The 15,892-nt window shown below is 48.8% G+C and overlaps 1 protein-coding gene across 1 annotated transcript in view; it reads left to right on the top strand.

The window, feature by feature from the left end:
- Positions 1-15,892, top strand: part of TMEM132D (transmembrane protein 132D) — a 557,096-nt gene that overhangs the window by 137,343 nt on the left and 403,861 nt on the right. The window contains exon 2 of the mRNA XM_030292284.1: positions 10,374-11,265. Within this exon, the coding sequence (XP_030148144.1) occupies positions 10,374-11,265 (892 nt within the window). The remainder of the gene's footprint in view (positions 1-10,373; positions 11,266-15,892) is intronic.

The raw sequence follows: 15,892 nt of genomic DNA, 5'->3' as shown, positions 1-15,892 counted from the left end.
CATTGCCGCTATGTGTAAATAAATTTTCAGTAAGTATACGATAGAAAAATGAAAAGCTTAGTGTCCTACTTTAATCTCTTAGTGGTACATAAAATAATGGCTTATCTAAAAATTAATGGGATCTTAGAGACTATAAAATACGATATGCATTTTTGCATTATAAACTACATATCCTCATTTTATTCAAGCAATAATAACTTGTGTGATATTTGCTTCAGGCTGGTAGACCAGACTTCCTGCTGAGTAGAAAAGCTGAATAATACAGTGAAAAAAGAAATGCCTTAAGGCATTAGTGAGCTTTGGAGGCAGACGGGATATTAAGGAGTAAAGAAGCCGGGGGAAAGGGAGGCACACTGTGGCAAATCCAACATCCTGAGATGTTTCCCCTCAGGACATTTGCTTCTGCTTAGTTGGTACAAGACAAAGAAACTTAAAAGCTGAGAAGAAAGTAGTAGCTGAGGGGCTGGAAGCTGAATGAAGTTTTCACAATGTCGTGGAGCTGGGCAAACAAAAGTAGTTTATCTTTATGCCAAGAAATAGGGGTAAAGTCCCTAGGCTTTCAGAGAGATTTTTTGAAGGCTTTACCTTATGGGTAAGAAAAATACTGGAAATAACTAGTCCTCACAAAAACTATAATCCAGCTTCAAATCAGATCAACTCCTACTGGATGAAGGTGATATGACCCTCTTCTACTTGTTCTCCAGAAGCAAATTGAATCATCCGGGACAAATATAACTCCATCTGGGTGTTCTGGATAACCCTTTATTCATATGCCTAGCACTCAACAGAGACATTCGAGGTAAACCAGAAGACAAGATGAAAAGAATGAAATAGATTATAGAAACGTGCACAGAGGTAATACAAATGTTAGAGGTGAGTTACTAGATATATAATTTTAAATAAATGGGATCCATATGCTTAAGTAAACAAATGGCAAGATAGGATATTTTAGCAGAAAACTAGAATCTACCAAATAAAATACAATAGGAATTTTAGACTGAAAAAGTATAATTAATGTGATTAAAAATTCCATACATGTGTTATAATGCAGATTAATCAGAGCTGGAGTGAGAATCGGGACTGAAAAATAGACCCTTGGAAAATACACAAATATAAAAAATAAGAAAGAAGAAACATGGTAATAAGCATATGTGACATTGTGTAAAGTTCTAACCGAGGTATAATTGGAGTCTGAGAGAGAAGGGAGATAAAAAGGTACAAAGACTTTGAAGAAGAAATTACAGCTGAGAGTTTTTCCAAACTAGTGAAAGATTTTAAGCTGATGATTCAAGAAGGAGCATGAAATCCCAATAGTGCATGCATGCACACGCGCGTGCGCGCGCTCACACACACGCACACACACACCCCTACACAAATCTTAGGAATTTTTCTGAAAACAAGTGACAAAGAGGACTCCTTAACAGCAGCCACAAGAGAGCAATTATCTTCTAAAGAGGAATATGAGCCTTACAGCAGACTTATGTACATAAATTATGGATGTAAGAAGACGATGGACCGACGCTTGCTGAATGAAAGTAATTGCCAATCTAGATAGAGTTCTATATGTGGCGAACATATTCTTAAATAACTTAGGTGAAGGAAATGATTTACATCAACAAAGCCCAACACAAACTATGCCCAGAGGTGTTACTCATTTGAAGTAAGAGGATCACCAGTAGACGAGCATCAGGAAATGTACACATGATGCTAAATCCAAATAATATTGATGGTTAGCAAGAATAAGGTTGACAAATGTATAATGACGTGTGCACTTTGATAGCAACATACGGGATACTTTTACTGCCCTAAAAACGCTCTGTGCTCCACCTGTTCAAATATCCCCCAGACTTCTCTGGCAACCGCTGATCTTTTTACTGGCTTCATAGTTCTGCCCTTTTTAGAATGTAATGTAGATGGAATCAGACGGAATGCGGCTCTTCCAGGTTGACATCTTTTACTTAGCCATAATCATATGAAGTCCCTTTATGTCTTCAGAGCTTGACAGCTCATTTCTTTTCAGTGGTGAATTCTACTCCATCATCTGGATGTACCACAATTTATTTATCTATTCACCTCCTGAAGGATATCTTGGTTGCTTCCGTGTTGTGGCAATTAGGAACAAAGCTGCTTCAACCATTCGTGGGCAGGTTTTGTGGTAGACATCAATTTTTGGCTCCTTTGAGTAATTATCAAGGGGCATGGCTGCTGGATTGGATGGTAAAGGTATGCTTAGTTTTGTAAGAAATTGCTAAGCTGATTTTGAAATTGGCTACACCATTTTGCATTCCCATTAACAATGAATGAGAGGTCTTTTCCTCCACATCTTCACCAGCACTTGCTGTTGTCAGTACTTTGTGTTTTGGCTGTTTTAACGGGTTTGGAGTGGTTATATACACTTTCACTTGATACTTAGTTTGTTGCCATTTTTTTTAAGTCTGACACTGCACTGAACAGTCTTAAAATGTAGACTGTCCCGTGCGTTTCCTTATTTTTTCAAGTCTAGGAATAGATGGCAAAGCATACGATGAATGAGGCCAACTTTCTCTTAGATACGTCAGTCATCTTTAGGCAATATGGCCCTAGATATGCTTCTACACCAAGCCCTGTTTACCAGTGTAGCTGTGGCTGAACTCTGGACAGCATTGTTCACTGTGAGTTAAAGACTGTTTGCCGAGTCTGAGAGGAAAAATACGCTATATTGAACGTGACTTTTCTAGTCGTGTTCGTAGAGACAAAAATAGAGTTTTAGCTCTGTTTTCAGAATCTGGTAATAACAGATCCTGGTTTCTTTAATCTCATCTTTGATAGTCTGTCTGGAAGGTCAGTTGCCATTGTGCGTTCACTAATCTGCATGGTCAGAGCATTTGATTGTGTCCTTTTGGCCCGTAAATCTGTTCCTGGTATGCATGCATACGTACATACATACATACGTGGTGTGCGTACACATAGTGTTTAAATTGCAAAACTGGAGTAGTGGTTCTCAGGAGTGGTTTTGCTTCCTAATGAGGGTTGCCAGATAGAGCAAATAAAAATGCAGAACTTCCAGTTAAATTTGATTTTGGGATAAACAATGAATGTCCTATGCAATATTTGGGACACACTTACGCTAAGAAAAGCATTCATTGTTATTCTGAAGTTCACATTTAAATAAGTGCCTGTGTTTATCTGGCACCTGTACCCGGAGGGGTTATTTGGCAATGTCTGGAGGTATGAGTGGCTGTCACAGCTGAGCAAGGGGGTTCTACTGGCATCTGGTGGGTTGAGTCCGGGGTTGCTGATAAATATTCAGCAATGCACAAAACAACTTTCTACAATGACCAGTTCCCTCCGTAGTCCTCAGTTGAGAGTTCCCGATTGAGACCGTTGGAGTTTCTGTTCCATTTCCAGGCTTTTGCATTTAGCTCGTGAAATGTCAAGACTGACAAGGACTGAATGTGAGTGATACATACGGGGCTACAGAACTCCTCACTGCCTCTCCCTGTCGTAGGCGGAAGTCTCACGTGACTGGCCGTGCCACCCTCCACCCTCCAGCCCCGCTTTGTTTCCGACACGGCACTTGCTGCTACATTGGGTCATGTGGCAGGGACTCATCGCTTGTGTTTTAATTGTGCCCCTCTCACCAGGACATGGAGTCCTGGGGATGGAGACCTTGTTCCTCTTGTTTAAGCTGGTCTCCTCAGCACCTTGGACAGCGTCCGTCCCTACTGTGAAAGGCACCGTGACCACAGAAGCAGAAGCGTGTCTTGCTTTGAAGATAACTTCACAGCCTCCAAACACGTTTTTCATGACAAATGATTCTTCAAGTGGGACGCTTCTCACACTTAGATCTACACGGGGGTGGGGGGTGCTGCCTGTGCCCCTGGCTGCTCCTTGGAGAAGTGGCAGTAAAATGCCCATTGCCTGACTCATTCAAGGCATGAAAACGTGCTTGGGAAATGGAGACAGCTTCGCCTCTGAAATATCTGAAACAACAAACTTGGGTTTTGGAATCCAATTAAGGACCGTGCATGGAAAGGAAATGTGTTAATCTCCATCTTGGGACATTCTTCCTTATTCCCGGTGCTTCAGGGAAATGGGGCGGTGGCGGGGGGGGGGGGTGCAGTTCTCCACAAGTGTCTCTAAAAGTGTCCTTTTATTGACAGAGATCCTGAAGAACCACTCATGTGTTTTTCTGGAGCTAACATTCTCATGAATAGGTAATAAAGCCCCCAAACTGCCCAGCTCTGCGCTTGCTCCGGGGGCCCCACATGTGTTGTTTTCATAACTTTTGAGCAGCAGTAGGTTCTTTAAGCCCTTTTCTTGTAATCCGTGCTGCCGGTGTAGACAGATTAGCATGATGTACCTCCCATAGTGTCAACCTAAGCAGTGTTATCCAAGATTCTTGGACATGATGTAGGAATTACATTGTTTCCCGTATTTGTTAAGAGAGATGCCTGGCTCATTGCGATTTTAAAAATATGCTTTTCTGTGCGCCACTGGGAATCGTCAATCGTCGTGCCATTGACACTCATGCCACATTCTAGGAAAAGCATGGATTCACATGGAAAGACGAACAGAACAGGGCTGAGTCCTTGACTCGCTCCTGGAGGGTCACATTGTGTGGTGGTAAAGGAGCCGGACTCTGGGGTGAGAATCGTGTCTGCCACTTAACCACCTGCGTGACTTCAGGCCACTCAGCTTCTCAGCATCTCCGTTTCCTCACTGCCAAGTAAGGGTGATACAGAGCACCTGCCACGTGGGGTTGCTGAGCATCGCGGGGTCACCCACCCCTCTAGAGCATACAGGACAGCGTCTGGAAGTAAAGAAGCATAATTATTACCTAAGTCACTTGGTGGGGGTTTGCTGCATACCCAAGGAGAAAGACAGCATCAAGGACTGCATACGTGTTGGAGACCCCGTGGGAGTGGGGTGAATGAATGGGCTGACTTGCCTAGAAGCGGAGGCCCCAGATAGCAATGCTGTAGGCTGGGACAGATGGCATCTTTCCAGCTAGAGATTTGCTTTGCGGGAGAGGCCATTATAACCGGCCATTACAACCATTATAAATACCAGGACGTTGTGAACGGTGAGGTGCAGGGTACAGATTTGACGTGGGAGTCATTGCCTAGCCGCGGAAACCTTTTGAGGGGTAACAACAAACAGGAAGGACAACAGCAAAGCCGTAAGAGCCCAGTGGCTTGTGGGGAGCGAAACCCCAGTCGTCAGACAGGGAACGTTTAACAGCTGGCTCTGGGAGGAGACGGGGAGGGTGACCCCTGATCCGTAAGGTCTGTCTCTTTCCATGGTCTACGTGCTGCCACCGTGGGGGACTGGCGCCCAGGGCCTGGAGTCACCGGATGGGGGGTGTGGGGGGGCAGGTAGGAGGTGTGTGGAATCAGATCTCTGCTTCCTTGAAATTAGGTGAAATAGGTTTCTTTTTGTTTTTAATCAGGAACGTTTTCTTTTCTCGGTTGTCTTTCTACGATGCTGCTTTTGGCTTTTTCTGGTATCTTCCCCAAAAGCCCCACTCTCTGCCCTGTACAACTGATGTGTGACTCACTTGTTGGCAGTCTGTCCCTGGCCGCTTTAATTTCTTTGTGTTTTACCATTTACCTTTAGGGAAGGCTTCCAAAGTTCCCCTTCTCATATGATAGATTCAATTTTCTGCTTTCTCAAATCTGTTTTATTGCCTCTGAAATCATTTTAAACCCTTCACTTTTAAGACTGCCAGATTCTTACCCCTTAGTCTTTATCGCATTAGAAATGGCAAAGGGCCGAGACGGTCTTAATTGTGGGGAGCTTGAAAGTTGTCCTGGGTAACATGCACGTCCCTCCCCTCTGATGAGTATTCTTCAAAGCTGTGTCCTTCCTTGGCCTCTTGAATGCCTTTTTAAATTTGTTTCTTTTGCTTTGCTGTTTTTGCGTGTGGATTCCATTCCTCTTTGCTTTTTGTTTCTTTGCTTTTTCTGTTTCACTGTCTCTGTAGGAGGGAAGTCTCTTGCAGGGAAATTTCCCTTCACATAATGGAGTGCATTCTTCTGTCCCTGGTTTTCTTTCTTCTATTAGTGTTCATGACAGAAATTTACCTGGGGGGGGTGTTGATCCTTCATTACCCTGTGTGGGGGGCCCTGCAGCTTGAGCAGTGCAAGGGTGCACTGGGTTTGTGGACATGCCCAGCTACTGTGCTCTGGACCAGTTTAGGGTTGGCCTGGGTGCATCCCAGGAGCAGTGGGAGCCTTTGTCTCACGTTCTGTTCCCTGTCAGCAGGACACCCTGACTCTGTGGGGCTTTCTATGCGAGAGGCCAGGCCTCCTCTTGGGTCTTTCAACTCAGCTAATTGCAAAAGTTCACTGCCAGCATCGGGAGCTCACCAAGTGCACAGGATCCGTGGGGTTCAGGACTTTTGCTCCTAGAAACAGCAAGCAGTTTAGGGGCGCCTGGGTGGCTTAGTCGGTTGAGCGTCCGACTTTGGCTCAGTTCATGATCTCGCAGTTCATGGGTTCGAGCCCCGCGTCGGGCTCTGTGCCGATAGCTCAGAACCTGGAGCCTGCTTCGGATTCTGCGTCTCCCTCTCTCTGTCACTCTCTGTCCCTCCCCCACTCACTCTCTATCTCTCTTTCTATCTCAAAAATAAATAAACATTAAAAAAAAAAGAGGAATATCTGATAGTTTCTACCCGGCTGCCTGCTCTGCTTAGGATCCCAGATTTTTAGCAAATAAAGATACGGAATTCTGTTACATTTGAATTTCAAATAAACAACGCATTGATTTACTTCCTTTTATAAGCATGGCCCTGAAATGTCTCTGTTTATTGGAAATTGATCCTGGCTTCCTGTATTTTTGCTGGTGGGGTTAGAACCCCTGTGATCTCTCGGGACCTCCCATGGTTCCTGGCGTGCAGACTGAACCTCATGGTCAGTGCAGGTAATGACCCTTCTACTTGTTACTGTATGCCCTCCGTTACTGCTTTCGGGCCCACCCAGAGGAGAGTATGAAAGTCTGTGCTCAAATTGCCATCTTCCCCATCTTTCTTAAAAGTTATTATTTAGGGAAAAGTTATCTTTTCAAAAATGCTAGAATTAATATAAAGTCTCTCTGATGCCACTCTGAACTGCTTTAAGATGGGAACATGTCGCTTTCCTTCAAATTACTGTTTAAAGCCATGGCTTCAAAACCAAATGTAGTTTTTTTCTTAACGGGTTATTAATTGAGCTTTACTGGGCATGGCTTCTTGGTTATCTGACACCTTGCTCATGTTGATGGAGAATTGGTATTCTTAGGTTATAGTAGCCACCCCGTGGGGATTCAAGGGCAATGAGTTTTACTTCTTAGTCCGTTTTGTGCACTGTGGAATGGAATTGGCCTGAGTTTTGCAGTTTGGTTAAAAAGAAAGAAAAAGAAAGGAAGGAAGGAAGAAAAAGAAAGAGAAAGAAAGGAAGAAAGAAAGAAAGGAAGAAAGAAAGGAAGAAAGAAAGGAAGGAAGGAAGAAAAAGAAAGAAAGAAAGAAAGAAAGAAAGAAAGAAAGAAAGAAAAAGAAAAAAGGAAGGACAAAGAAATAACACTAGCTTTAGGTCAACTCGGAGCGCTTTTAAGCAATAAACATGTGGGTCAGGTACCAGGCAAAAAGACAAGTAAGCCACCTGTGGAAGAAAGCTTAGAAATTGCTTCCCTCTCAACAATGTTTGCTGTGACCTCCCCTTATTGCTTTCCCAAATAAAGTCATAGGACCCGTAGTCATTGCCCTTGGAATATGTAATTAGTTGCACAATTAAGTTTGGTGTCCTCAAGCAGTGGGGGTCAGGGTTCAACAGGAAAGTGCACACAGTTTCGGTGTCTACCGTGGATGTTTAACTTTCTGTAACTTGGTGGTTTGGTTTTGGCAGTTTCTGGAAGGAATGAGAAGCTGGTGTGGGCGGCTCAAGGCAGTTGTTCTGTCGAGTGCCCAGGTGTCTTTTTAAGAATCGGGAGACGGGCGCCTGGGTGGCTCAGTCGGTTAAGCGTCCAACTTCGGCTCAGGTCATGATCTCACAGTCCGTGAGTTCGAGCCCCGCATCGGGCTCTGTGCTGACAGCTCAGAGCCTGGAGCCTGCTTGGGATTCTGTGTCTCCCTCTCTCTCTGCCCCTCCCCTGCTCATGCTCTGTCTCTCTCTGTCTCAAAAATAAAAATAGAAACATTTAAAAAAAAAGAATCAGGAGACACTGTGTCATTGATGTAGGTCCTTCAGAGATCTCATGGCCTGGAGAAGCTTATGTCTTCCTTGGCCCCACATCGCTAATGTTTCATGGAGCCCGTAATGGGATCGAGGATTCCGCTTATAAAGAGATGATGGACAGAAGACAGCAGCTAAAATCCCGCTGTAAACGTATAATCCGCTCTTTGTAATATTAACGGCATAGTTCATTTGTCGGCTCAACCACTCACACATTTATCAAATATTTATTGGGTACCTGAAATTTTCTGGGCCCCCTCCCGCCCTGCGTGGGGGCGTGCGGGACGTGGATGGGGCTCGTGGCCCAGAATCATGCAGTCCGGGGAAGCACTCCAGAGAAGTGACTTTGAGCGTGGCGGGAGCGCAGCAGAGGGTGGGGACGGGGCGCCAGTGAGGGGACAAAGCGTTCAGTCCAGAACATTAGCGGCAGATCCACTCCGTGTTCTCTGTTTTCACTAAAACTCACGTGGGAAAATACAGGAGGATAGGAAACATGACTCCCGAATGATGTCCAGAAAGTTTAAAAAATTCAATCCTGTTAAGGAATGAAAGAGTCTGGTTCTACCTCTGATATTCTGATTTTGGGGAACAGAAAGTCCTCCTTATTAGGTTGAACCGTATGACGTCGCTGTTCCGGTCAGTCACAGCTGCTCACTTTTCGGCCGCTTCCACTGGGTCAGCACCACACAAACCCTGTTGCTTGATTGGGACTCCGCCTGGCCTGGGGTTGACAAAGCCGTGGGACTGAGAGAGTTCTTCACTCACGACTGTCGCTACGCTCGGGACGAACGTCCGTCGCGAACCGGCTTCGCGTCCAGAAGTGGAGTGAGTGTAGCTTAGCTCCCGGCAGTGCTGTCACCTCCCAAACACGTACAGCAGAGTCAGGCACAGGACCCCTTCCTCTGAGTCCTTTGCTTTGTCTTCTGCTCGCAGACAGTTGCTGCGAGGGGTCCAGACTCGGGGAGGCGTCGTGTGCCGGAACAGGTGTTCACACGGGCCTTTGAAGCAGGTTGGCACAATGAGTGTCAGGGCTCGAGTAGCTTTTATCGCGGAATAACCAGAGATAATTACATGGCTACTAATGAGAAGGGCTTTGTGTGACTTGTGGAACTTTGCCTGGAAAGTCAGTGTTCCCGAGGCCAATAATTTCCATTTCTAAAAGCTGTTAAATTGGTTCTTGCATTGTGCAGTTTCTGCGTCTGTGTTTTTCTTACAGAAAATAAGGTGTACTGTAAAAACAGCTTGGGTTTTTGCCCCCGCTCCCTGACGGAGGGCTGTGTTCAACGAGGGAAGAAAAGAATACCTTTTGTGCACTACTATCAAGATGGCTTTCGGGGGGGGGGGGTGCGGCTGTGATGGGAGGGGCCGGTTGCCTTGGGACACGCGGGTCTGCCGTGCCGTGGTCAGGTCCTCTCCTGTGACTGTGGAGTGCTGCTCCCAGCAGATCCTTCTGGGCTTTTCATTTCTCAGCATAACCCCGAGGGGTGCGCGTGACGTCCGCGTGATTGTCGTGGCCCGTTTTGGTTTCCCTTTGCCCCGAGTCCCTTGTCATTTCCCAGTGGCCGGCGTGTCCTTACGTGTGTCATGGGTGGGAGGTGGACGCAGCCTCAGTCCCCGCGCTGAGGAAGTGAGTTCTCCACCTAGCGTCCGTCTGTCTGACAGAGCTAACGAGAACAGCCTCCTCTTTCTGGTGCTTGCACACTCTTAAGACTTTCCCGATGCCAGATGCCCTCTCCTTTGAGCAAAGAGAGTAAGTTTTAGGCACAACCCCATTTTAAAAACAGCGTACTCAATGGGGCGCCTGGGCGGCTCAGCTAGTTAAGCGTCCGGCTCTTGGTTTCAGCTCAGGTCATGATCTCACAGGTTCGTGAGTTCGAGCTCCTCATCGGGCTTCAAGCTGACAGTGCAGAGCCCGCTTGGGATTCTGTGTCTTCCTCTCTCTCTGTTCCTCCCCTGCTCGCTCGCTCTCTCTCTCTCTCTCTCTCTCTCTCAAAACAAGTAAGTAAATAAACTTTAAAAATACTAAAAAAATAAGAGCGACATACTTCGTACCAAGTGAGTGGATGATTTAGAAGGTTTGGGTAAAGAGTTGGGTGGTGGGGACAAAGGGGGTGATCTGTACCAAAGGGACGCGGAGATGCCGCCCCGGGTTTCTAACGCCTCTGCCCCGATTCCCTCCCGCAGTGACCGAGTGCCGCGGGGTCCTGGAGAGTATCCAGAGGTTCTCCCTGCTGCCCACCTACCTGCCCGTGACCTACCACATCAAGAACACCGACGTGTCCTTCTTCCTGAAGGAGGCCAACCAGGACATCATGAGAAACTCCAGCCTGCAGTCCCGCGTGGAATCCTTCCTGGTTTACAAATCTAAGCGGCTGCCCGTCCTGAACGCCAGCTACGGGCCCTTCTCCATCGAGCAGGTGGTGCCCCAGGACTTAATGCTGCCCTCCAGCCCCTTCGGCTTCACCAGCAAGTTTTCCCTCAACTGGAAGCTGAGGGCGCACATCGTGCGGGACAAGGTGTACCTGAGCCGCCCCAAGGTGCAGGTGCTCTTCCATCTGCTGGGCCGGGACTGGGCGGCGCGGAGCCCGGGCGAGAGACTGCCCTGCCTGCGGGTGTTCGCCTTCCGGGAGACCCGGGAGGTGCGGGCCGGCTGCCGGCTGCAGGGGGCCCTGGGGCTGTGCGTGGCCGAGCTGGAGCTGCTGGCCGGCTGGTTCGGGCCCCCCACCGTGCTGGCCGGGAGGAAGAAGGCGCCGGGGCCGCCCGAGGGGAGCCCCGTGGAGCTCTACTATGCCGTGCAGCCGGGGGACGGGCGCGGGGACTGTGCCGGCGGCGGGGACGCCAGGAAGGGCAACTCCATCCGGCCGGGGAGGGACGGGCCGGAGGAGGCCGTGCCCCACCTGCAGAGGATCGGGAGCGTCTTCCTCTACCAGACGGGCAGCAGGCCCGCCCTGAGGGAGCTGCGTCTGGACAGCAACGTGGCCATCCGGTACTCGGCCCGCACGGCGAGGCAGGGCGAAGTGCTCACCTTCCCTGTGGCCGTGTCCCGAAACTGCAGCGCCGATCGCTTCACGCTGAGGTGAGTTCCCCGGCGGCACCTGTCCGTGCGCATCTGTCCATGTGCCTCTGAGGCCACACGGTGCCTCCAGAGACCCACTCGTTGACCCCGAGCGCTGAGTTACTGCCTCCCAAGTTTTATGAACCCCCTTTTCTGGGAAAATAGAACGGGCTGTCCTTTCCCGGTAGGCAATTTGGTGGTGAAGACCTTTTCATTACAGGATGGTCTGGGCCCTCCCAGAGCAGCCCGCGGGACGTTGATGTGCGCCTTTGCCTGAGGGTGGGGTCTCCTCGGAAGTTGTAGGAATGCTAGCGAGGTCCCTTGGGGCCCTTGGAGCATCGGGGGGCCCGGTGCTCGCAGTTGAAACGAGTCGGCGAATGGGATCACGATGGTTGTCGGAAGGAGAGACGATAGGGTTTTGCCAACTCAAGTCTGTTCCGAGCCCGTGAGCTCTCAGTATGATACGGTACCAGCCTCACTCTGTTTCTCTCTGGAAGTAGAACGCAGTGTTCGAAATATAAAAGAGCACAACATGTGAAGAATATATAGTAGAATTTGTTGAGAGTGTTACTTAAGAGCGTACCAAAGACAAGAAGACATTTAAACGGAGGACTGGGTACTTTGGGGGGGGAGAACGGGTTAGTTTTCTCTTTGGGATGTAATATGTCACAGAAGCTACTGGCCTTGGCCTGATTGGATTTTCATTACATCGGTTTTTGTTTGTTTTAAACACAAGACAGACTTCAGTATACAGCTATCTGGGCGTGACTGATCGGGTCACTCAAAGTGCCCTGACGTTGTTAGCGAGCGCAGTGACGCGGTCTCACGCGCTACGTAATGACATTTGTCATGATCCCTGAAAAGGGGCTGTTAGCGTACGTGAGACCCAGCGTCTGTGCGGCTTTTCGAGTTCACACGGTGATGCTCCTCTTGTCTCGTCCTTCTCCACGCGGGCTTAATACCTGCTTTTTCTTTGTTTTCTTTCTCCCCTTTCTCTTTGGCTTTGTGAAGGGGTGGGTGAGTTTCAGAACGGATTCATTCTTTTGCTTATACGGTGCACATTTAAGCTTTGTTGATTTATGACCTCTTAATCTTGACCAAAGGAACAGAAACTAATGCACAACATTAATCTCACGGTTGAACGCAGCTGATTCCGGCAGGTCAAACCTTCGGCGTGGGCCGGCGGCACGGCTGGGGATTGACCACAGGGATTTAGGTCACGTAAACACATCTGCGGGGCTGAGGCCTCATTAGCTCTCCCTCCGTCCTCTGGAATCAGACCTGGATGCAGCTGGTCACAGGTCTGCTGGCTCTGTTCTCTGCCTCTCCACATACGGTCTTCTATAGTGTTCTTTGTGGAGGTGGCTGTTGATGTCGAGAGCTGTTCTGTTGAGACAAGGCAAAGGTTTGGAATAAGGGGAGCTTTGTTCTTGGGTGGTTTTGGACCCTCTGCCGTCCGGTAGATTTGCCAAGTGCTGATTGTTGATTTCCCGAACCCAGGGTGAAAACCCCAAACCTCTTGAAGCCTTGACTCTCCAGGAGATGATGTCCACATCCAGCTTTTTGGGGGACGCAGTTGCATATGGAGTATTACACTTCACAGAAAGCTTTGTAGCTGGTGACCGCCTCCCGCACACCGTGCGTGGTCATCAGAGTCCTGAGGGCCGCTCGGTCATTGGCGAGCGGTAACAAAGCCAGCGGAAATTGGCATTGCTGGGCCACATAATCCGAGGAGCCCACATCTTTGCAAAATCAGAAACAGACACATTTGAAACACCCCGGCGTGGCCACTTAGAAGGTAAAGATTTGAGCACTTGGGGTGTGGAGCAGAGGTGTGTTTGTTCAGAGTCCCTGGTTAGAAATTGGTAAAAGAGTTTAGTTTTTTGGTTACGATCATTGTGAACTTAATGTTCATATATGTGTGTTGAACCTGGCGAGGGGCACACCTTGTGCCCCTTGGAAAGCACTGATAACGTGTTTGCTGCATCCTTCACACGCTGTCGTTACTGGTGAGTCATTGGGGTTGGTGGTAACGGCTGGAGGTGATCCTGAATCTGGTCGAGCTGTTAGCGTTCAGTCTGATTTCTCATCATTAGAAAGTAGTAAGACCGTGTGTCTTTTTTAATGAAGTCAGTTTGACACTAATTTAGTATAGCCTCCAAATATTCAGAATGAGTGTGGGTCTGCTCCGTCTGGCTGGCCACCTGCTATAAATGACCCCGAAGGACCCAGACGCGTGTCCTCGGGGGCTTTTGTCTGCATTTGTGACTTCTGTTTCTAGATGCTCCGTGAGGACATGCTCACGCGGTCAGGGGTGGGCTTAAGGTATACAGGTCAGGTGTCAGCAGGACATCCATGGCCACTGAAGGATGGCCAGAGTGGGAAGGGGACCAAATTCAGTGCCACCAGCAGGAGGGGGCCCTCCAGTCCATGCAGCTGCTGCCCCTTGAGCTCTTTGCCGAGAGTGGTTCACTGCCTTCTGCCACCTCCCCTGCTTGTTCTGAGCCTGTGACCTGAGTGTGGCACCAGGGCTAACACACAGGGCAGGAATCCAGTTGTGTGCTGCAAGTCATCAGGAAGGGCGGTTTAAAACCTTAGTTGTGTGTGTGTGCACGTGTGTGTGTGCAGGTGGGTGTGCATGGGTGTGCAGGTATGTGTGCATGTGTGTACGTGTGTGTGCAGGTGGGTGTGTGCAGATGTGTTCATATGTGTAGGTGTGTGCAGATGTGTGTGAGCAGGTGCATGCATACATGTACGTGTGTGTGCAGGAGTGTGCATGTCTGCATGTGTGTGTAGGCAGGTGTGTGAATATGTGTGCATATGTGTACGTGTGTGAAGGTGTATATACAGGCAGGTGTGTGTATACGTGTGTGCAGGTGTGTGTACATGTGGGCAGGTGTGTGCGGATATGTGTGCACACGTGTACTTGTGTGTAGGTGTGTTTGCACAGGTGTGTGTGTATATGCATGCGTGTGTGCATATGCGTGCATACGTATACGTGCGTGTGTTCATGCCCGGGTGTGTGTGTTAACTGTCGAGAAGACGAAAACTGGGTGGGGCTCTCGTCATCTTAGGAACTGTCTTCTCCCTCATAGCTCCTGCTCTCCCGGACAGAGCTCCACAAAAGAGGAAAAACAAATAAATGCTTTCATTCCTTAGACATCTAAGGATCCCTTTTAATTTCAGGAAATGTTTTCCTTCAAGGAGACAACTGAAGCATCCCATTGCAGTTGGGTTCTTTCTTTGTGTTCTTGCCTCCTGTTCTGTCCCGTCTCTGCCCCCACAGAGGGCCAATTTCAGAAGCATCCGAGGTCTCTAATCACCTGATTATGTGTCTGGAGGAAGAAGAGAATGTGGGCTGTCACATGCCCCCTACCTATTCTTCCGTTCCTTTCCCCTCAGGACGTCAGTTGGAAAGGGGTCCGGGTCATCAGATCTGAACGTGGGGCTAGAGGCAAGTATTTGCATAATGTGAGCTTGGTTCCCGACCACTCCGGGAAGTGCAGGTGGAAAGGTCCAGAACAGTGGCACAAAACTCAGATGAATGGGGGCTTTTGTCAAAGTCAGAGATACTCTTAAGTTGGTTGAACCAGTGAGTGAATGAACACATCATTGATTATGAACGAACGCAGGCAGTTTCCTGAGGTCTCTGCCGTGTCCCTCAAGAGCGTGTGACATACGTCGTGTCTGGCACGGTGGTCAGACGCGAGGTCGTCTCTGAATCAGACATTATTACCAAGGAGGTGTTCTTGCAAAGATGAGGGTTGTGAAGGCGGCCGTGAGAGAACAACACAGAGTATTTGATGAGGGGAGAAAGGGGGCCCGGGATGGGTAAGGCTCGAAAGGGCTTCGTGGTGGCTTGAAAAGCCCTCTGTGCCAGATCCTGAGGTTGTTGGAGGATAATGTGGTGGCTCGAGACTGGCCCTGAGCTCAATTCACTTGAAGGATGCAGCCTTTGAACCTGCCCTGACCTAGAATAGGGCCCTCGTCTTACTCTGTTCCAGGTAAGATATGCCCTTGCTGTAGCCAGTGATAGTCTTAGCTGCAGACCATAAATCTCCGTCTGGCTCATTTAAGAAAAATACATAAATAAAGGGCTTGCCGGATGTATATCATGGGTCTCAAGAATTAATAAGAGAAGGGGCACCGGGCGTCGCGTCTGAGAAGAGGTGGACGGAACAGCCTACCCCCAGCACGTCTTCCCACCCGCCAGCGTGAACCCCTTCATCTGTCCTTGTCGTGCTCACAACAGGTGCACAGACTCTCGGGAGGCTCCCGCTGGCTCTCATGTCTACTTTTGCTGCCTGTGCCCGGAGTGACACAGGGGCCCGGTGTGGCTCCCATAATGAGACATAGGTTCCGGCCATTCCCTGCCTGTCACTAAGAGCGCCTCCCGCGGGAGGAGGTGTTTCCCTCATGGGGAACCTGGGGTGCCCTCGGAAAGGGGGTGCGTGCTGGGCCTCCCCAAACCCCAGCGAGGTCCCTGACACCTGTGGCTGGGACGCTAGTGGGCATTAACGGCCTCATGTGGGGTGGACAGCGCGTGAGAGGGGGACAGAGAAAGGAGGGCGTTCCGTCGGTTTTAAAGAAGCTTTTGGCTTTAGAATAGATGTCGACATACAGGAAGGTTGTGAAGTCGTGTAGGACA

The sequence above is a fragment of the Lynx canadensis genome, chromosome D3 (assembly GCF_007474595.2).
Source record: "Lynx canadensis isolate LIC74 chromosome D3, mLynCan4.pri.v2, whole genome shotgun sequence".
Lineage (NCBI taxonomy): Eukaryota > Metazoa > Chordata > Mammalia > Carnivora > Felidae > Lynx > Lynx canadensis.
Note: the sequence above shows the minus strand (reverse complement) of the source record. Positions and strands in the feature narration are given on the sequence as shown.